This window comes from Miscanthus floridulus, chromosome 19 (assembly GCF_019320115.1).
Source record: "Miscanthus floridulus cultivar M001 chromosome 19, ASM1932011v1, whole genome shotgun sequence".
NCBI classification, from domain to species: Eukaryota; Viridiplantae; Streptophyta; class Magnoliopsida; order Poales; family Poaceae; genus Miscanthus; species Miscanthus floridulus.
Window position 1 is genome coordinate 110,155,116 of NC_089598.1, and position 20,969 is coordinate 110,176,084.

At 49.9% G+C, this 20,969-nt stretch overlaps 3 protein-coding genes across 5 annotated transcripts; all 3 read right to left on the bottom strand.

Moving 5' to 3' along the window:
• Positions 1 to 2,258: 2,258 nt before the first annotated feature.
• LOC136528294 (basic leucine zipper 23-like) lies at positions 2,259 to 6,816 on the bottom strand. 3 transcript variants are annotated; one of them, XM_066521237.1, is made up of 3 exons: positions 6,584 to 6,816; positions 5,538 to 6,425; positions 2,259 to 2,766 (listed from the first exon to the last, which is right to left on the bottom strand). In XM_066521237.1, exon 2 carries the CDS (start codon positions 6,365 to 6,367, stop codon positions 5,540 to 5,542), a length of 828 nt encoding a protein of 275 aa, XP_066377334.1. In that variant the 5' UTR covers positions 6,368 to 6,425; positions 6,584 to 6,816; the 3' UTR covers positions 2,259 to 2,766; positions 5,538 to 5,539. The 3 variants fall into 3 exon arrangements, with proteins under 3 accessions (XP_066377334.1, XP_066377335.1, XP_066377336.1); XM_066521238.1 differs by having other exon boundaries at positions 6,588 to 6,805; XM_066521239.1 differs by having other exon boundaries at positions 2,259 to 2,731; positions 6,584 to 6,805.
• Positions 6,817 to 8,769: 1,953 nt separating this feature from the next.
• Positions 8,770 to 12,200, bottom strand: LOC136528292 (protein EARLY-RESPONSIVE TO DEHYDRATION 7, chloroplastic-like). Its single transcript, XM_066521232.1, has 4 exons — positions 11,230 to 12,200; positions 10,395 to 10,561; positions 9,318 to 9,402; positions 8,770 to 9,188 (listed from the first exon to the last, which is right to left on the bottom strand). Exons 1-4 carry the CDS (start codon positions 12,036 to 12,038, stop codon positions 8,996 to 8,998), a joined length of 1,254 nt encoding a protein of 417 aa, XP_066377329.1. The 5' UTR covers positions 12,039 to 12,200; the 3' UTR covers positions 8,770 to 8,995.
• A 4,642-nt stretch (positions 12,201 to 16,842) lies between these two features.
• On the bottom strand, positions 16,843 to 20,715 carry LOC136528288 (leucine-rich repeat receptor-like kinase protein THICK TASSEL DWARF1). Its single transcript, XM_066521230.1, has 2 exons — positions 18,078 to 20,715; positions 16,843 to 17,484 (listed from the first exon to the last, which is right to left on the bottom strand). The coding sequence occupies exons 1-2, from the start codon at positions 20,713 to 20,715 to the stop codon at positions 17,129 to 17,131; spliced, it is 2,994 nt and encodes a 997-aa protein (XP_066377327.1). The 3' UTR covers positions 16,843 to 17,128.
• Between the last annotated feature and the right edge of the window lie 254 nt (positions 20,716 to 20,969).

A 20,969-nucleotide genomic window follows, 5' to 3' on the forward strand; every position in this document is an offset into this window, starting at 1 on the left:
GGGGCGATGTCTCTATGCTAGGGAGCCTAGAGGAGAAGCCTCTGCGTGTGTTGTTCTCGTGTTAGCTCTCGTAGCGGTGTTTGTAGAGAACCCTGTGTGCGCAGAGAAGTGTTCCCTTCAGGTGGAACTGTCTGGGGAGACGATAGAGCCTGAGTCCTGTGTGTGCGTGGCTGGGGATAGCGAGGGAGTAGACCGGGTTAGCCTGGTTCCGAAGCGAGCCAGTGATGCATACGGTGAGTACCGAGTAGGACTGTCACAAGCATAGTCGCACGACCGGCTGAACTGTTAGTCTCGCCAGCCTGCCAAAGATCCTTAGAAATATTCACCCGCATATGCATATTCACTAAGCACTAGCTTAACTAATCGCGAAAGCGACATATCATCCTGAGAAATATTTATATTCACTAATCGCACTAATCACTCACTCACTCATCCAGCATCCATAAAATCTTTGTGAGTGAAAGCGACATCATGCCATACTTGCAGAGGCCTCATGCCTTGAATATTAAAGTGGTTGAGCTACTTCCGTGCACTGTTCATATCCCGAATTTGAATAGTAACCATGAATTTAAATAGTGTTGTGAATAGTAACTCGAGATTTTAGAGTTTGAATTCCGAATCCGTTCGAGTTCCCGGTGAATACGCCCCCCTTACGCAGTGGTATCAGAGTCTTAAATTATCTTTTCTTACTGTTGCCTAGACAGCTGGACTGAGAATAATTGTCCTGGCTACAGTAGAGTGACTGTATATTCCTTTTGCGCTGTCCTCCATCTCGCACGGTCTTATCCTTCTGGATATGGTCTTATCCTTGTGGATATTCTTTGGGATGGTCTTCCACGCCCGAATAATTGATGTTGCAAATGTCAAATCAAGGATATATATATATATATATATATATATATTTTTTGTGTGTGTGTGTGTCTTCAATTGTTGCAACGTCGGCCGTCCTCACCTTCTCCAATCCACTAGGCGACACCGCACACGCGCGCCTCCTCCCACGGCGTCGACGACCTAGGGTTAGGGCTCCGGCGACTTCTCTCCCTTCCACGTTGCGGTGAACACGTGGAGATCCGCCCCCATGTCGTTCGACCCCTCGCCGGTTGCCTCGCTGAGCGCGGCGGAGGCGGATCCCCAGCCCCTGTTAGATCGTCTCAGGGCTATAGATGAGACAAGGGGCGTGCCAACTCTGGAAAAGGTCAAGGATAAATTCAGCAAGAAGAAGAGGAAATCAAGATCAAGTGAGTCTGAGAAGAGTCAACTGGTTCAAATACGTCCATTTTAGCAGCTGGAAAAAATAAAATATCAAGAGCTTATAACTCTCCTTCCTTCGGTACACCCGCAATACAAGTGGAGCCTCAGCTGCCGGCCTCACCAGCACCGATGCTGTCACATATAAAGACATAAAATCTCTCTTGATGATGGTGGACAGGTTGAAGAAAGAAGCTGCTGCTATTACCGATCACATTACTCCATCCGTGCTACCTGATGCTCAAGATAGACTCTCTTATAGAGAGAGTTGTCGCGTTGCAGCAGGTGTTTATACAGCTCAACGAATATGCACAGGTTAATACCAATCATTCATTACCTGAAGATCTCTGGAGGATATTGGAGGAAGCAATGCTGCTGTTACCGGACGCATTACCACGTCTGTTATACCTGACGCTGAAGATGGACTCTTTCCTATGGAGAGAGTTGTCGCGCTGCAGCAGGTGCTTCTAGAGCTCTGACTTCACGGAGGTGATTATATCGGCTGCTGCTGCTCCGTGTCCTAATGGACACCCGCCCCCTAACGCAGGCTACTTCCTTTGTTCTTTCTTTCTTTTTCTTTTTTTTTTTTTTTTTTTTTGTCTGCATCATATAGTGATCAGCAATGAGTACTCTTGATGATCTGGTGCTGCCACATCCCTCTGATTCATGGATGTGCTTGCTACTTGCTACCTGTACAACACTCTCACTTATCTCCTCTATCTAAACTTTCACATGTCAGCAAAAAAACATGTCCTCGATGAACATGCTGGGTGTGTACACATTATCGTGCTTTGGGCCTTTGGCTGAAACCATTCAACCCAGAAATATCAAATATGAACATTCAGAATTGGAGCAGAAGTTTTCAGACACCCCCAAACAAAAGAGTTAACGCCCTGCACCACTGCCCCATAACGACTTGTCCGTAACAGCATCACAGGGTAAGAGATAGAATTGCTGATACATCAGAATTGTCAGGGCTAGAGTTATTAAACTTCCCATGCAAATTCCAATCAATGCAACAAATTATTTACTTGCGAATGAAATAGTAAAACATTCAAACAATAAACAAATCCAGGTTCCCTCGGATCACACACATAGCAGCAGAGAGACATGGCACCCACACAAGGGATTTCGCGAACGATGCATCTACATAGGCAACAGGGTTCACATTAAACTTGAGATCTCTACAAAAATCTGAGCTGTCTTAAACCACATATGCCAAATTTTAACCAGTTCATGTTCGACTCCTTCAGACCCGGTCCAGTTCTGCACTTGATCAGAGAGCATCTGGGAACTAAGGAAAATAAACGAGGATGTCCTGTCGGCTCGAGAGCTAACAAACTTGAATCACCTCAGGCACCATAGAAGCATCATGGGCGACAAACTCACACACATAGCAGTTTGAACCAGTGCGGTCCTACATAGAAGAGCTAGCAGTTTATACAGCGTTCCTTTGAGGCAGAACGGGAAGCCCCAGCAGTCTCTGAAAAGGAGAGACCATAAACACTGTCAGGAGTCCTGAAAAAGGAATAATAGAACAGGTGTTACTTGTGAGTTTAGAACATGAAAAGTTCCTAGCAGCGGGAAAGGTGTCAAATAATAAAATGCCACCATTTTTATCAGGTTTATTTTCTGTAAATTATGCAAAAAAAAAGGGGGAGAGGGGGGGCTATTGACTGTCGAGTGCTAAGGTAAATATATGAACCTATCCAGATAGAACTATTTGAAGAATAAGACATCATCTTCTGTTTTTTTTTCTTGAATAAGTTCCATTGTAAGATATGAGCAATAGCTACATTCAGTAACAAATTCTACCAACAATTTTACTACAGTCCAGTAATTGAAAAATCAAATGGACATACCACAAAAAAGAATGTATTAAAATTCATAACAAAAACAGCTTAATAAACAAAATAAAGCAGGAAAACTGGTGCACAGCAAGATACACAAATGGTACAACCTAAAGAACTGCCTTCAAAACTGAGAACACACAGTTTACAGGGAGATATCACATTTTTTTTCCCAAAAAAAGGCCAGCCACCAACCCAAGTATTACAATCTCCAATAGCTACTTATGCTAATACGAAATCACTGTGAAACAAAATACTCTTCAGAAGTATCAAAATTTGGAGGTTATTGATGTCTATAGTACTGCTATATGGTACCATGGCATAATGTCCTAATTATTATTTTCTCAAGTGCACAACATTCTCTCTTTTTTTCTTGAAACATGCACAATGTAGTGTCCTAATTTACTATTTTATGGTAACATAATTCACCAATAAAATGGCTCGGTGACAGGTCAAAGCTGGATTGTCAAGGAAAAATTCCAGTGTACTTAAGGATTGCTCAACTGACCAAACATGAAATAATCAAAAGTAGCACCGAGAACAAAAATATGGAAACCTATATTCAGAAGCCCAGTGTTTGATAAGTTGGCCAAGCACAATCTTAAAAAGTATCACACTCCTATAGAACTAAGCAGTTTTTAAGTCGTAAAGTCGAATGTAGTCACCTGAGTACCCACTATATCACGACTAAGACAAGTCCGTTGGCTCTCCCTGACTGTAAATCTAACCCATAAACTTAAGCCATATAATATCTTTCAAAGCATGGAACATATCGTGGAGGGAGGTGGCAGCTGTGGTGTGGGCGTGGCGCACTGCAGGCGTTGGCAGCAGGTACGAAAAATGACAAAATGTTCCCTCCTGCTTTTGCTCAGCTACAGGCAGCGGCTACATATGGGGCTACGTCGAAAACAAGAGCTACTCTGTTAGGTTAAAACAGATGTACCATGGCTTGAGCCTTGAATACTGACAGGCTGAAACCCAGGTTAAGTCGTTTCCATGTTTTAAATAGTTTTGGTGCTTGAAACTAATGAAATGTGTAAAAAAGATAATGATAAAATGGGTAATATTATTTTTTCAACCAGCCACAGATGACTTAGGAGGTCTGAAAAGGTAGAAAGCATCCAGTTGAAAATAAAACTTTAGCTATGGATTTGACAAAATTGGAATTGCCAGGAATCTCATCTTTAGTCATGATTAGAAAAAATTTGGAGGTGTTAATGCATGCATAACTGCTATGCGGTATCATGAGACCTTGAATCAGGATCCCTGCATAGAGGCCCCAGCTATTTCTTTTAGCGTGCAAAATGTAGTGTCCTGATTTCCTTTGCTGGCAACATGATTCAAGCATATCATGGCTCGCAGGTAGCAGCTGGGATGCCTAGGAAAAGGCTATTAGAATTTTAGCAGGAAGCATATCTAGCAAGATGAAATATGACGAAATGAGCAACCCACCAATGCTGAATCTATAAGCCCCAGCAAGTACAGATAGTCAGATATTGATGGAATCCCTTGATTGTTCAATGTTGTTTATTATCTCTCAATTCACCACAACAAACTATTGAAAACTAACATAAAAGAAAAACATGTGATGGTTCTAATACCCTATTTATGATAGATAATCCATGCAAAACCATAGAAAGTATCGTACTGCCTATCGCCATTTTGACAGAGGCAATCCGCTATTTCTTATAACCAAAAGAAGCCAGAGAACAATATCACAATACCCACTTTGAACCCAACCACCCGCCCACCCTCAACATGAGCAAGGAAAAAAAAGACAGCACGAAAATATAATATTTCCATTTGTTCTTGGTACTTGGTTGAATTATTTGGCCAGTTCTGGCACTTTGAGACAATTACTGAACTGAGTGCAAAGGACAACATAAAGGTAAAGGGACTTATGAAGGTTAAAAGAATTTTCTGACACCTTAAAGACATCCAGCTGAGAAATAGACCACTACAAGCCTGTTGATCCATATGGAGTATCTTAGTTTCTGGTGTCTCAACAAGACTAGCAATGCCTTTAAAGGGGTACAAGACATCCAGCTGAAATATAGACCATTACAACTCTAGCTCTGGATTGACAAGATGGAACAAAAGAAGATCTTATCTTCATTCACAATAAGATGTCAATTCACTCAAAATTGCATTCAGCCAGACTTCAGCAAATCAATGAAACCACAAAACAATGGCTCGGTGGCAAGAGTCGAGTTATACTCTTTTCCAGCTAAGACTATAGATAACAAAAGGCTACTAAGCAATACAATCACGAGTTACATGTGTAATGCCGTAATGAAATTCGGCTTCGACCGTCGTGGAAAAAAAATCATGAGTTTAGATGCATTTACGGATTGCTAACAAAATGATAACTGAAATTAATCTATCTAGCAGATACACAGGAGCTTTTAAAAGTATAACATGGAAAGGCAAGTTACATACCATCACTTCTTTTCAACATTTGGCAAGCAGACAGCAGATACTGTATCCATTCCCCCACAGACAGGTAGCTTAGTGGATCCAGACTTGTTGCTTCCAATGCATTGGATACTCGCGACATCACAGGCACCTTGTCCCAACACCTGACCACTGATAGCGCCCTGCATCCCAGGGTTGCAATACATCTGATCATTGCATCTGAAATCGCAGGCGTTGGTAACCTGGGCCGCAGCACCACCGAGGAAGCTTCCCTGGTCAACACTAGACATGAGGTCGATGTTCTTGACCGCCGCCGCTGGCCTCTGATAGGGAAACGCGCCAATCTCCCCCTCGATCCTACCCCTGATGTCGACGAGCAGGCAGCGGAGCCTGGCCACCTCGGCCTCGAGCGCGGCGTGGCTCTGGAGCTTCTTCATGAGCTGCTGGTTCAGCGCCCGGAGGTGGACCAGCTCCTCCTCGAGCGACGCAGTGTGGGCCTTCTTCTTCTCCCGGTACTTCCTGACGGCGGCGCGGTTCCCCGAGGGGCGCTTCTTGGAGGCGGCGTTGCTGTTGTCGGTGGTGGTATTGTTCTCAGACGGCGACTCGGCGGTCTCCGCGCCGTCGCCGGGCGAGGCGGCGACGACCTTGGTGTGGACGTGGACGCAGGTGTGGGTGTGCGAGAGGTCGTGCACGGGCGGGTTGCAGGTGTGGGTGTGCGTGCAGGCGTGGTGCTCCGTGTCCTTGAGGATCTCGTCGAAGTAGCTGTCCATGGAGCAGCTGCTGGGCGGGTCGGTGCCGAGCGCCGGGCACAGGTACGTGTCCGGGTTGGAGAAATCCAGGTCCCCGTCGTCCATTGCTGCTGCGGGAAGGCGGGCGGGCGGGCGGGCGCTGGGCAGTCAAGGGCACATCCACCTGGGAACATGACAAACCATCGGAAAATTGTAAGTATTAGTGCTCCGTCGCTGCTCCGGAGACAAACGGATTCGAGGCAGCGGCAGGCGAACAGATTCTACCAGAGACAAACGGAACGAGCAAATCCGTCGGAGCGAAGAGCGGAAGGGGTTCCTTACCTACCAGCAGCAGCGGGGGAAGGCCAATCCAAGCCCCGGATGGGCGGCGGTTGCGACGACGAGAAGGGGAAAAGGGGCGGAGCGGACGGAGACGAAGGGGAAGAGGAGTGGATGAATCTGGACGGGGACGTGTTGGGCGCGTAGGGCGGCGGAGGGGAATGCCGAGCCGAGCCTACCACCCACCAGCGCTGGGGGGCCTGCGGGCCCATCACCATACCCATGGACATGGAGCCCAACCGAATGGGTGGTGGTGGAGTGGACGGGCAGCAGACGCGGTTGGGCTGGTGGTTGCTGTTTCACTCTCACCGTCTACACGCGGTCATAAGAATACAATTACGGGTAAAGAAGTTCAAATTTAACCTAAATTAATTTTATTATAAAAATATATTCTCTAACTAATTTAATGATACTTACTTTTGTATCATAAATGTTTGCATTTTTTTATATAAATTTAGTCAAAGTTCAAATTGTTTGACTTCTCGAAAAACGAAAATTGCATTCTTTTATGGACGGAGGGAGTATTTCTACCCTTCGATAAATGCACGTCTCGTTTTTCTGATGAGTTAAATTTTTTAGAGATTGATCAAATTTAGAAAAAAAAAATACATTAATATTGTGATGTATATATAATAAGTATATCATTATATTGAGCATGGAGTATACTTTCATAATAAACTTATTAAAGATACAAATATTGATATTATTTTCTATATTTTTAGTTAAACTTTTAAAAAGTGACTCATCGACGGCGAGACGTGTATTTACTTTAGGACGAAGAGAGTATACACATAGAAAAGTCGTAATTACCCTTGAGCTCTCATCGAAACAAACACAGTAAGCAGCACTGGACCTTAGGAATGTAAGTGGTGTTTCATACGATTTTTAGAATGTTTTCTTATTGAGTTATTGTAAAGCTAGAGTAAATGTTTTCTTATTGAGTTATTGTAAAGCTAGAGTAGACAGAAAGAACAAGTCTTCGGTGCAAGTAATTTATGGATACAAAACTTGACATACCACTTGCGAGTTGATACCTAAACAATGAACCGTCCTTTAGAGCATTTTCATTAGATATCCTATCCAATATTCTATACTTAAAAGTAGCATCTTAGGATATGAAGACGTTGTTGCAGATCTCCTATCTCACCATCTATATCTAAATTTTTAAGAGATTTTCTAAAAGAGGCATCATTCCTCTAAATAAAGGATATAACCTACCATCCTTAAAGAAATATAGAAGCTACATTTTAAGTAAAGGATATGGTCTTATCTTAGCAGAAAATCTTCCTAAAACATTTCCCACATGTTTCTCACTAGTTTAGAGGAGTTTGGATCGAATTTGGACAAATTTGCTCTCAAACAGGCAAGACCGGCTTGGGCAGTTTTTTCCTACAACAACAACAACAACGACAACAAAGCCTTTAGGTCCCAAACAAGACCGGCTTGGGCAGTTTTTCCTACGGTTGTGAATATAGCCCAATTGTGCCCCCTTTCGTTTGTAGTTGCTTCCAAACTCGATTTCACATACCTCTAACATCGTTTTGCTGTCAGCATGTTGTTTCTCTTCATAACACTCATTATGCATCTTTTGTTGAAATCGATCGGATTATGAAAGAATTCCTCTTTGAAATACGAGATTTCCCTTTTTTCTGTTTCTGTCTTTTTTCAAGTAACATGAATTGATTTATGTAAATTCCTATGCAAATTATATGAATTTCTTTGATCGCGAAGCTCGGCTGGTAGCTACCTAGTGGTGGGAAGCTCCATGTTGAGGGTTCGACTCCCAACCTCTGCATGCGCAGCGCATTGTAAAAAAAATGCCCTCGCATGTCCCACACCAAAACACAGGTCTATGGTCGTCCAGTCTCACCTCTACGGGTCGAGTTTTCCTTTTTTTAAAAAATTTCGATCCAAAGAGAACCTTAATTGTGAAAAACCCTCCACATTGTATTTAGACCTATGTTGACGTGGTGAACGGCTTCAAAACAGTTGAATGATATGGCCAAAAAAATACCTCGGTTGGAGTAGTTGGAAGGACCAAAGTTGACCAGTGTGTTCAAGTTCAGAGGCCAAAATCAGCCACTCGGGATAGTTCAAGGACTAAAAGTAGGTTTTAGCCGTCAATTAGGAGCCATAAGAAGTAAGGCAGCGAAAAACAATAAAGCTCGAGCGACGGCCGACGGCAAGACAGCAGCAATAAAGCTTTAACATCGGCATGAGAAGGACGCGGTCACTTGAGCAGTGTAAGCTTTCAGTTTCAGGCTTTCAGCACACAAATTTACATGCGAACGCCGCTGCTGGAAGCAGAGCATCCGTGTCGTGACAGAACGAGATGAAGCTCAAAGACTAGATGGTCACATCCTTCGTTATAGGGATCACTGCAGTTACGAACGGCGGCAGGAGTGAAGTAGTGAACTACTTGCTGCCGTGCTTTGCGCGAAGTTCAGCAACATTAGCCTTGATGGTGGACGTGGCCAGCGTCGTGGGTTTCAGGACGCTCTTGGGGTTCAAGGCCTGCCGGATCTTGAACACGGCCCACGCCGTCCCGATGGCGTGGCCGGCGGCGTCCAGCCCTTCGTTTGTTGCCGCTGCAACTTTGTCTCCGTACCTGCAAGAGAACAAATTCAGTGCAAGGGATGTTAGTCTACTCGCGTTCATCAAAGACGAGCTAACACTCGGTGAGAAGTGTGATGCAGGATATGGGATCTTTTTTTGGAGAATTGAGAACGTCACATACTTGTGAGATACTAGCCCAGTCGTCACAGTTGATGATGTGGACAAAACATTCTTTCCAGCCACCTCCACGGCGTCGCAAATCTTTCCTGTTTACCGACAACAGAAGATATGTCAGCAAATGTTGAAAAAGCTTGGCCCACAGTTTAGTTGGTAAATGGATAACAACAATGACAACACCAATGAAAAATCCTAACAATAAAGCATATCAAATAAGGGCTACATATATAGCAGACATTTGTCCATGGGACACAAAGATCAGGTGGAGCCAACAATCTTCCTGAATTTGAAGGTATCGACCACCCTATCAGAAACAATGGTGGCAAGCAGAATACAAAACGTTCAGGGTGAAAAGTAGCCGAGTCCCATCTCCAGAGCATGAGGTGAAAGTTTACTAATGTTTAGAAATCTTTAACGACTTGACTATAGATCATCATCTGTGACACCAACTCTTCATTACCCACAATATTATAGAGGCTAATCAGTATCGCTAAAATGAATCAGCACTCAGTAGAGCAGCAATGGTTCACCATTACTTTGCAGCATTAAAGCATATGGCTACTCTGTGTCATGTGGGAAAGAGATGGTGAAAAATAACGAAAACAAGAACTACAACCTGCACCTGAGTACTGAAATTAAGTTCCCTCAGAAGTCAAACTACAACAGTTATCTTCATTAAAAACATTCAGACCTATTGAGGACACTATAAAGGGCACCCAAGGCATCTCTATTTACACAGAAACTAGTAGATCATACAGACATCAACAGAGATCAGTGGAAAACAAGGATCTCGGTCCACATATGAGACAAATGCAATCTAGGCATAGTAGGTAATGCATAAACATTCAGACCTATTGAGGACACTATTAAAGGGCACCCAGGGCATCTCTATCTACACAGAAACTAGTAGAACATACACAGACATCAACAGAGATCAGTGGAAAACAAGGATCTCAAATATTTGTTGACTTATGCAAGGTGGACACATTTGAGTTGATATATAACATGCCACTAGATAAAATCAATAATGACACACAAGCACACGATCTTATACCATAAAGATGTTAATAACAACACGTACCAAATCCATCAAGTGAAGCAAGGACAATCTCTCCAGGTAACAGATTGAAGAACTTCTTGCCAGCTTTTGAGTTCGCCAGAGAGCTTGTGAAATAACCAGTAACCTTCACAACTCCAGACAAAATTCCAGTTGCCACTTTCTCAGATATTTGGCTCACCCTCTTAGCCCTGCCAGCAATTGTAAGCATCAATGTTCTTAAGCAACTCGAATATTTGTCTGAAACCATATATCTCAGAAAGGTAACTCCCACAAAATATGCCAAAATTATCTATGTCCAAAATTGTTTAAATAATAAAAAAACACTGTATACTATTGAACAGATCGTAAAAGACAATATATACAGATACAGAATGAGATGGTATTGGCAACAGATATGATCACAAAAAAGGTTTAAAGTTCAAACGCTATACTAGATCTACACATATCATGATAGCATAGATATAAGGCATCTGAACAATGTCTTAACACCAACATATACTACTCAGCTAGGCAACCACAAGTTCAGAAAACAACACTTCAATGAACAGTATCATTATGACATCAGCATATATTAATGGGCATAGGTTTAATCCAGTTTAGCCCATTTCTGAAATCCATCCCAAAGTTCCTCTGTCAATTTCATTGGGCGTCACTACAGAAATATGAGGGATCGGGAGCCTCTTCTAGATGACAAAAACAAGGAATCAAGGCGCCGCACAACTAGAAAGAACACACCATACACAAATGATGTACAAAGCAAACATTGCTAGATTGCATCCTTAATTTCATAATACCTAGGACAGAAGGACATTAATTTATATTGTTATATAAAAGAAAAAACAGAGACAGCTAATACCTTTTGATTCGCCTGAGCATCTCAGGGCTGACCTCGGCGTTGGCGTCGCCGGGCTGCATCCTCTTCTTGAGGACCTCATTCCCCCAACGTAGCCTGTCCACCGTGACCTCCCCGCACCACAGTATCCCCTTGGCCAGGTGCTCGGCGCCCGTGGCGATGGTCCTCGCCACCGCGCCGCCGTACGCCTCCACATTGGGCGCGACGGCCGTCCAGTACGCGGCGGCCTCGACCTCGTCGCGCACCCTGCCCTCCAGCTCCTTGGTGCCGACCACGGAGTGGACGGAGAAGCTGGTGTAGGTGGCGAGGACGCCATCGAGTCGCGCGTCGGGGTGGGCGAGCGTGAGCCCGTAGTGGAGCGGTTCGGGGCTGGGGTCGTCGGCGGAGGCCGGCACGGTGAGGGAGAAGGCGTAGTGGCAGGGGTCGAGCTTGACGGCGGCCACATCGCGCGCGAGCGGCCACTGGACCGGGTCGAGCAGCGCGATGGCGGCGAGGGAGGTGTCGCCAGAGCGGATGCGGAGGAGGGAGAGGTCGCCAGCGGCCAGCGGGTGGCTGCGGCGGCGGTCGATGAGGTGGAGCTGCGCGCCGGGGACACGGAGTAGGACGTCCTCCGACGGCGGCGGCGCGTTGTCGTGCTGCGAGGGCGAGCCCGGCGCCGTCGGCGACGAGGCGGCGGGCCCTATCTCGACGGGCGCGAGGTCGGCCATGGAGAGCGTCGGGTACAGCGGCGGGGCGGAGGGGGCGGGCCAAGGGTTAGCCTTCGACGACGGGGAGGAGGAGGAGGAAGGGGAGCCGCGGGAGCGGGATGCCATGGGGATGGAGTCGGCGGGAGGGATTTATAGCTCGCCGGAGGAGGAAGGAAGAGCCGTGGGGAACGCGGCGACGGCGTGCCGGCCGGCGACGTGGCGCTTGTATAGGGCGCTCCGGCCGCGTACGTGGCGACGGGGGCGGGTGGGGTCCACGCGCTTGAGGACGGTGGGGCCCGGTTTCGCGGTTGGGGATGGTTAGCTCGCTTTATTGGGTGGAGACTGGCGGGCGCTCCGCTGTCCATGACCTGTGGGGCCGTCTGTGGGTTACCGACCTGGCTGAGGTCCCACCTGTGGGTGCGTGATGTCTGGTAACATTGGTGAGAGTTGAGAAGCGTGTGCGCCCGGCAGTCCGGCACGGGTATAGTTGGCCATGTAGCTCGAGCCTGTCGGCCTGACCTAAGGCCTGTTTCTTGGCCCGGCCAAAGCACAATCTGGCATAGAGGCTAATGGGTTCGGGTTGGCTTGGTCCGGAGGAGTAGGTTGTGTCTGGGCCTTACCCCAGGTACGTGGGCCGGTACGACACGGTCGGTACGACACGGCCTGCTACATAGCAGCCGACCCGCTAGTGGCTCGGCCTGTCCGCCCCCCCCTCCCGCGCCCCGCCCCCGCATATATAAGCGGAAGTGGCTCGTCCAGTCGCCGCGCCTCGCCCTTCTCCGCTCCGCTCGGCGCCTCGGCCACGCACCGCGCCCTTCCTCCCTCCTCGCGACCTCCCTCTCCCACTCCCTCCTCCATCTCTCCACACGAATGGTGGCGGCGGCGCCGCCCTCCCCCCACACTCTTCCTCCCCTCTCCCTCAGATCCGACGAGCAGCTAGTGACGGTGGCACCCTCTTCCTCAGATCCGGCGAGCTAGCGACGGTGGCGCCCTCTCCCTCAGATCCGGCGAGCCCAAGGCGGTGGCATCTGCTGCGGGAGCGATCGGGAGCAACGGTCGCGCCCTCCCCCACCCTCTCCCAGATCCAGCCCCCTCCTCTCGGATCTGGTCTTCTCCGCGCGCGGCTGCGGCTTCGCGAGTGGTTGCGCGACCCCAAACGACGGCGTCTTCGCGTGGATCCGACGGGGGCCAAAGGGGCCACTCTGGTGGCACGCCACGGCCTCGCTCCTCGGCGATGGATCCGGTCCAGGAGCGCGGCGTGGGGACGGGGCCTCCTCCCCTGGTCAGATCCGGCGGCGGCGTGGTACGGGGACGCCGCATCCGCGCGGTGATGCAGTGGCGGCGGTGGAGCCGCGTGGAGCAGTCGAGCTCGCCGGTGGGCTTTGGCTTCGGGATTTTTTTAATTCATTAACCGTGGGCTGGCACGACCCGTGATTCTAGTCGTGCTTCGCTGGCTGACCCGGCAGGAAAATCGGCCCATAGGACCGTGTCTGAGCCGAAGGCTAGGGCCGTGGCCCTGTGAGGCACGGCCCGGGAGACACGGCATGCCGTGCTGGCCCGTTGGCTATCGGGCATGCGGGCACGAGCCCATGCCATGCCGGGCCAGGCCGGCCCGTTGGCCATCTATAGGCACGGGCACTCACGACCGCCCCATGTAGAGATCTCGTCCTCCAATCGAACCGTAGCATACGGGCATCGCATAGGGTGTTTTGATACTAATAAAAAAATAAATTACAGAATTCGTCAGTAATCCACGAGACGAGTTTATTAAGTCTAATTAATTCGTCATTAGCACATGCTTACTGTAGCACCACATTGTCAAATCATGGACTAATTAGGCTTAAAATTTTGAATTAATCTCAACCTGTGTATTTAGTTTTGTAATTAGTCTATATTTAATACTTAATGCATGTGTCCAAACATTCGATGGGACAACGACTAAAGTTTAGGAGGTGGAAACAAACACCCCTGATCCTTTCTGCCTGATGGGTGGGCCGTCGATTGCAGTCCGTTTATCCTTTTTCCTCCTTGATGATTTTTTCATAGAACACAATTCCCTCCTTGATGATTAAGGAAGCAGATTTTTTTTTTACAACAGATTAAGGAAGCAGATTGGAGGCCAAGGGCAATGTTCCTTGCTCCATGGATTGGACTAGGGCAAGTGGGCAACTGGGCGAAGCGTAAGTTAGTGTCCTGCGGTGTGGGGAAGAGTCCTAACGTGTCACTCCCAATACGCAATGATACATGAATATCTTTGCCATAATTTTCTATACCTGATGATATCAGTGATCAAACAGATAGCATGATTAAGCAAGAAAAATAGTAAATGCTACACGGTCATTTATGCATCGGACCATGGCACATTGGCAGAAAAAAAAATACTTTGCGCAGTCATTTATGCATCAGACCATGGCATATTATTAGCGAAAAAAATATCAAATCATAGTACCAACACGTGGTACATGCACAAACACTCACACCGTAAACAGAGCGAATAGATCTTCCTCTGGTTTAAAATACATATTGTTTATAAGATAAATCTAAACATCATAGTCACGGGCATCCATCTAGTGCATGATTGTTGTTAATTTCTTACGGCCTATTGTTAGGTCTAGAGTCATGTGCATGACTTAACCAAATGAGTGACACTAAGATTACTCTCGGGAGAACTAATTTCTTCTTCGACATCTCTCCTATTTTGTTTAGGATGCTCATGCGTGATAGGGGGGCAAGAGCCCCCTACCCAGCCCCAAATCCCCAATGTCTCTTGACTCCATCTAGTATAGTTCAAATCTCAGCACATGCATCTAACGTTGTATGCATCGTGCTTGCTGCGAAACTCTATATCTTGATGTGCAAGGATATTTTATAGGCAGCACCACTCTATTTCATCTCATGCTGTATGTATCTGCTGGATGCAAAACTCTAGATTTTGGTGTGTAGGGATACTCTACACCATAACCAACTATGAGTGTAAGCGTGAGGGGATAAATTGGGAAGCCAACTTAGGAGGCCAAGCATCCACATATGCACGATTCATATGGGCATATGCAACACTTACCGCGGGCTCCCAAGTTGAGAGGAAAACCAAAAGATCATCGGTTAGCGTTTGCTAGCGATCACGATTTGTGGCAACACTGCTTGATGCTCTTCACGTCGACTCAAATTGCGTCCTTGCCTCCTCAATCCTCACTCACCGTCTCATCGCCATTGAGGAGAAGGGCACTATCACCATTCACCATATGAGCTGCTTCACTCCAAGGTTGGCACGGTCGATTGGGTCGTTGTTGGTGCCTTGCCATTATGCTCGTATGATTCAATTTGGGTTCATTTCTTCCGTTTGTCTAGGGTTTGGATTCTAAAAAAAGTCTAATGTTGGGTGCTTTTGCATCTCTTGATTTGATAGTATCATGCCCTCGTGCATGATTGTGGTTAATGAGTCCCTCAGCCCATTGCTTATTTAGGGCCGTTTGGCTCTCAATTGGATTATATTAATCTAGATTATGGATTATTTATAATAATCTTGGACATTTAGGTCCCTAGATTATAGAGACGGATTCTTGTTAGTTGGAGTGCAAGTGATCTATAATTGAAAAAAAAAGTAGTTTCGAGATGGATTATAAGATTATTACAATAACTCTGTTGTTGAGTTATTATTATAAATCAACCCATAATCTAAGGCGTTTAGATGACCTTTAGATTATTTTATCTGGTTACTATAATGTAGTCGGGAGCAAACACATTTTTATAGCCTAAAAGGATTATAGTGTCCTGTTCATATTAGGATTTTATCTATCGAAGCCCTTCCTACCGTATTTATTTTACTATACTTTTGGGGTTTGTTGATGTGACTGATGGACTAGGCCTAGAGAAATGTCGACGACAAGCCATGCCGAGATGCCCAGCCCAACCCATTCCGTGTCCCACGACAACGGCCCTGTTTGGATCCATGGGTTAGAGCTAGTTTGGGCTAGTTGGAGCTCAACTAGCCCTAAAGTAGCCAAACAGGAGGGCTAGAGTGGGTTATTTGCAACTAGCCCACCCTAAAAAACTATCCCCCCAAAGAGGTGATTATTTGGGCTAGTTGGGGCTATTTGAGGTGGGGTCCACTGTTTTCTCTCTACTTTCACCCGCACCAATGATTTGGAAAGCACATTTATTATCATTTTAACCCTTGTATCCAAACATCTCTTAGGCTAGAGTTAGTTCAGGGCTAGTCCTGAGCTAGAAACTAACTCTAACCTCTAGCTGTGCTAGAGTATCCAAACAGGGCCAACATTTTGATTCTAACCTTTTCTTTCCTATTGCATCTGCCGTTTTCAACTTTCGCAACATCGCCACCTTTCCCTCAAAAAAGCCTATACCAGAAGCAGACACCTGTCGTTCAAAAACAGAAAGAAGAAGAAGATATATCTTTCACAAGAAGCCATCCCGAATAACCAAAAGCAGCAGCAACGCCAGGGTATATATGCCGTCTCAGTTTGTGCGTTGCATGGGTAATGACTAATGAGCAACCACGCACCAGGAGAGGAGATATATATATATATTTACAAGTCTGAGTCAGATCAGATAATCCAGCGGAGAATAAAGGAGGGAGAAAGTCGAGAGAGGTCCCGTTCTTTGCTCGCCAGGATTCGATTCCGCAGGGACGGCCTGCGATCATCCACTGACGCGACGGATATGGTAAATTCTTGCACTCCGTTCGGTTGGTCCGGAACCACGGACCGTTCCGTGCCTGAACGGTTCCGGCGCTATATAAATTTACGAAGAAACCTTTCGTCAGGGATTGAATCTCCAGTAACCGAACGAAGCCTAAATGAAATCTCCATTCCTACGCCTTTACGGATTCCATTCCATGGCTAAGAAGGTGAAGATGACAAGGAATTGCAAAGCAGAGCATGTGTATGTAAGATCATGGAGACATTTCAGCTTCAACTTTACTACTAAAATGCACACATTCATTCAGCTACGCAATGGCCCAATCGCATCGCAATAAGAACACGCTACTTTCACCTTCCAGGATCACGAGTAGCCACTGTGCTGGTTATTAGTCGTAGTATACATCCATCCATCACAATTCACACACGATAACGACGCCAAATGGCACCAGTAAAAAGAAAACCGAAATGAGCAGCTAATAAACTGCAGGCGTTAACCCCGGATCATCAGACAATTACATACACCTACACCGTTAATAATCGTCGCAGCGCCACGTTTCAGAAGGCGTGGAGGACGTCGGGCTGGGCCGCGGCGGATGTGGAGAGCATGTGGACGACCTCGCGCATGGTGGGCCGGGCCGTGCTGGCCTCCTCCACGCACGCCATGGCCACCTTGTAGAGGTCCGCCAGCAGCGGCACGGGCTCCGGCGCCAGGCGCCGGTCCGCCACCGCCAGGACGGGCTCCGCCGCCGTGGCCTCCGGGAGCTCCGCAGTCACCTTGCGCACCCAGTGCACGATGTCCACGCCGTCGCCGAAGCTGCCGACGGGGCGGCGACCCGTGATGAGCTCCAGCAGCACCACGCCGAAGCTGTACACGTCGCTCTTCTCGTCCACGCGCAGGGTGTACGCGTACTCTGCATGCGACAGACGGATCACACGGCTTGTAGCACATCAGTTTGAAGTAATTGCAGTTTTCTTGTGAGTAGTGTGCGGAATTTGAATAGATGATGATCAGAGTTTACTGTGCCTAAGATCAGAAGCCCTTGCCACATCCATGCACATGTACTACACTACTACTTACCCCAGCCCCAAAAAAGCAGTAGTTTTAGATTTGAATTAGATTAAACTTATTTAAGCTTAATCAAGTTTATACAAAATATTATCAATGTACATGTGGGCAGATAAATTGCAAAAAATACATTTCATAATTAGTAAGACTCTTTGCATTAGACGGACAGAGCACTGAAGAGTGAAGCCGACAAGTTTATGAGGGACCTGACAAGTCAAACATGTGGGCAGATCTGCTCCAGGCAAGGAGCTGCATGAAAGGGCCCACATGGATACACAAACAAACCAACAGCACGAGCACTAAAACCCGAAAGCCCAAATCCTGTGTGATCCCAAGGCAGGCTTTTTGTCCCCCATTGACCTCCACAGATCTGCTTCTAGGACATGCCAAATCCATGCTGCATTCCCAGCAGGAGAGAGCAACAGTGAGTTTTGTTACCTGGGGCGATGTAGCCGTAGGAGCCGGCGATGGCGGACATGCACTCGGACGTGGCGCCGCCGAGGAACTTGGCGAGGCCGAAGTCAGCGACGTGCGCCTCGAAGGTGGAATCGAGCAGGATATTGTTGGACTTGACGTCGCGGTGGATGATCCTGGGCGCGCAGTCGTGGTGCAGGTAGCAGAGGCCGCGCGCCGCCTCGACTGCGACGCGCGCCCTGGCCTCCCACCCGAGGTGCCGGCCCTTGCCGCCGTGCAGCATCTCGCCGAGGGAGCCGTTGGGCATGTACTCGTACAGCAGCAGGTTGGTCTCCCGGTTGGAGACGAACCCGAGCAGGCGCACGATGTTGCGGTGCCGGATGCGGCCCAGCGTGGTGACCTCCGCCGTGAACCCGCGGTCGTGGTCGCCGCACCCTCTCCCCACGAGCCGCTTTATCGCCAGCTCGGCGCCGCCGCGGGTCACGCCGTGGTACACGATCCCCGCGCCGCCCTTGCCGATGATGTTGTCCTCTTTCAGGCACTCCACCACGTCGTCCGCCGAGAAGTCCAGCTTCTGGAACGCCGTCATCTTCCAGGCTCCCGACCGCCGCCGCGCCGCCTCACGCCACGCCTCGCGCGCCATGCGCGCGCCCAGGATGGCCAGGACCAGGAGGGTGAGGAGGACGAACAGCCATACCAGCAGCTTCTTCGAGTCCCACGGACGCAGCGAGAACGGCGAACGCGCGCCGCCGGAGGAAGGAGGGCACGCGCCGCCGGCGAAGGGCGCGCCGCACAGCCCCGGGTTGCCGACGAACGAGCTCTCGTTGAACACCAGGAACTGGCCCTGCATCGGCACGGGGCCCCACAGCTGGTTGTAGGACACGTCCAGCGTCGTGAGGCTCGTCATGTTGGACATCGCCGGCGGCAGCTCGCCCGACAGCCTGTTCCGAGACACGTTGAGCGTGCACAGGATCTTGAGCGACGTCACGGTGTCCGGTATCTCGCCGGTGAGGCCGTTCCGGCTGAGGTCGATGGCGCCGAGGGAGCCGCAGCCCATGAGCTCCCTCGGGATGCCGCCCGTGAGCGCGTTGCCGCTGGCGTTGAGCCTGGTGAGGTTCCTGAGCCTGCCGATCTCCGGCGGCAGGGGGCCAGAGAAGTTGTTCGACTCCAGGGACAGCGTCTGCAGCGCGGGGAGGTTGCCGATGGCGGCGGGGATGCGGCCGCCGATCCCATTGTTCCCCAGCATGAGCATGCCGATCTTGTCGCCGGCGATCAGGTCCGGGAGCTCGCCGGTGAGCAGGTTGTCGGTGAGCTCCAGCATGTTCGCCTGGGGAAGGTCGAAGAGCCCGGCCGGGACAGGGCCGGTCAGCAAGTTCTTGCCGAGGCGGACGCGCGTGAGCGTCTTGCAGTCGCCGAGCGAGTCCGGAATGCTGCCGAAGAAGGCGTTGTCCATGAGCACGAGCAGCTGCAGGTTCCGTCCGGCGCAGAGGTCCGGCGGTATGGTACCGGTGAGGTGGTTCCCGGTGGCGTCCAGCGTCTTCAGACGGCCGTTCCTGCCGAGCGCGGGCGGGAGGCTGCCGGTGAGGTTGTTGTCCCACACCTGCAGCACCTCGAGGAACGGGAACTCGCCGACGAACTCCGGTATCTCGCCGCGGAGGTGGTTCCGGAAGAGGTTGAGCAGCGTGAGATTGGTGAGGCCGGCGAAGGTGGCGGGTATCTCGCCGCTCAGGTCGTTGATGGAGAGGTCGAGCGACTGGAGGCTGGTGAGCGCGCCGAGGTCCGGCGGTATCACTCCCGTGAGCTGGTTCATGGCGAGGAAGAGCGTGTCGAGGCGGGACAGCCGCGCGAGCTCCGGCGGGATGGGCCCCGTGAGCGCGCAGCTGCTCATGTCGAGGCGGACGAGCGACTGGAGCGCGCTGAACTCGGGCGGCACCCCACCGCTGTACTGGTTGTAGTAGCCGAGGTACATCTCACGCAGGCTGGTGAGGCGGGAGAGCGACGGCGGGACACGGCCCGACAGCGCGTTGCCGTTGAGCCCCAGGTACTCGAGCGCGGCGAGGTCGCCGAACGAGTCCGGGATGGAGCCGTTGAAGTAGTTCCCGCCGAGGTGGAGGTAGCGGAGGGTGCGCGCGTGCGGCGCGCCCAGCGGCGGGAGCGGGCCCGACAGGTTGTTGTTGTAGACGTCGACGAGCTCGAGCGCCGGGAAGTACGGTATGGAGGTAGAGGCGGAGGGCGGAGACGGGAAGGGCCCGCTGAGGTTGTTGTTGGAGAGGTTGAGGTGGCGGAGCGCGGGCATAGACGCGAGCGCGGGGGGAACGCGGCCGCGGACCGAGCAGGCGGCGACGGTGAGGCTGGCGAGCGCGTCGAGCAGCGCGACCTCGGGCGGGAGCGCGCCGCCGTGGAGCGGCACGGCCGTGAGGTTGATCGCGACGACCCGCGACGTGGCGGCGTCGCAGGTCACGCCCGTGAAGGCGCAGTGCGCCGGCGGGGTCGCGGTCGGGTCCCAGTCGGACAGCGCGGCGGCGGCGGAGGTGGAGTTGGCGGTGGACGGGACGAGGGACGCCTTCAGCCTGGACAGCGCGTACGCGTCTCGCTCCGGCGTGGGGGAGGCGGGGGCGGCGGTGAGGAGCAGGAGGAGGCAGAGGAGGATGGGAGGAGGCATTGTGGTTGTGGTGGCTGTGGACGGGCGCGCAGTGGTGTCGAGGCGGACGTGGATCATGGAATAAAAGGAGCGGAGGGAGGGGACTGTGGTGGTGGTGGTGGTGGTGGAGGGAATGAGCATATGGAATGGAATCCGCGGCGGCGGGGACGGGACGGGGTCGGAGGGGACATGACAGGCGCCATCAATTTGCTCTCTGCTTGCTTGCAGACTTTCCATCCCATGCACCATAACCCTTGGCCGCGCAGCGCAGCACA

Excerpts from the sequence above, each read along its gene's own strand:
- LOC136528288 (XM_066521230.1), bottom strand. The coding sequence starts at position 20,715 with ATGCCTCCTCCCATCCTCCTCTGCCTCCTCCTGCTCCTCACCGCCGCC. Across the intron at positions 17,485-18,077 it reads CTACGGCTACATCGCCCCAG|AGTACGCGTACACCCTGCGC; the intron begins GTAACAAAACTC and ends TGTCGCATGCAG.
- LOC136528294 (XM_066521237.1), bottom strand. The coding sequence starts at position 6,367 with ATGGACGACGGGGACCTGGATTTCTCCAACCCGGACACGTACCTGTGC.
- LOC136528292 (XM_066521232.1), bottom strand. The coding sequence starts at position 12,038 with ATGGCATCCCGCTCCCGCGGCTCCCCTTCCTCCTCCTCCTCCCCGTCG. Across the intron at positions 10,562-11,229 it reads ATGCTCAGGCGAATCAAAAG|GGCTAAGAGGGTGAGCCAAA; the intron begins GTATTAGCTGTC and ends AATTGCTGGCAG. Across the intron at positions 9,403-10,394 it reads TGCTTCACTTGATGGATTTG|GAAAGATTTGCGACGCCGTG; the intron begins GTACGTGTTGTT and ends GTCGGTAAACAG.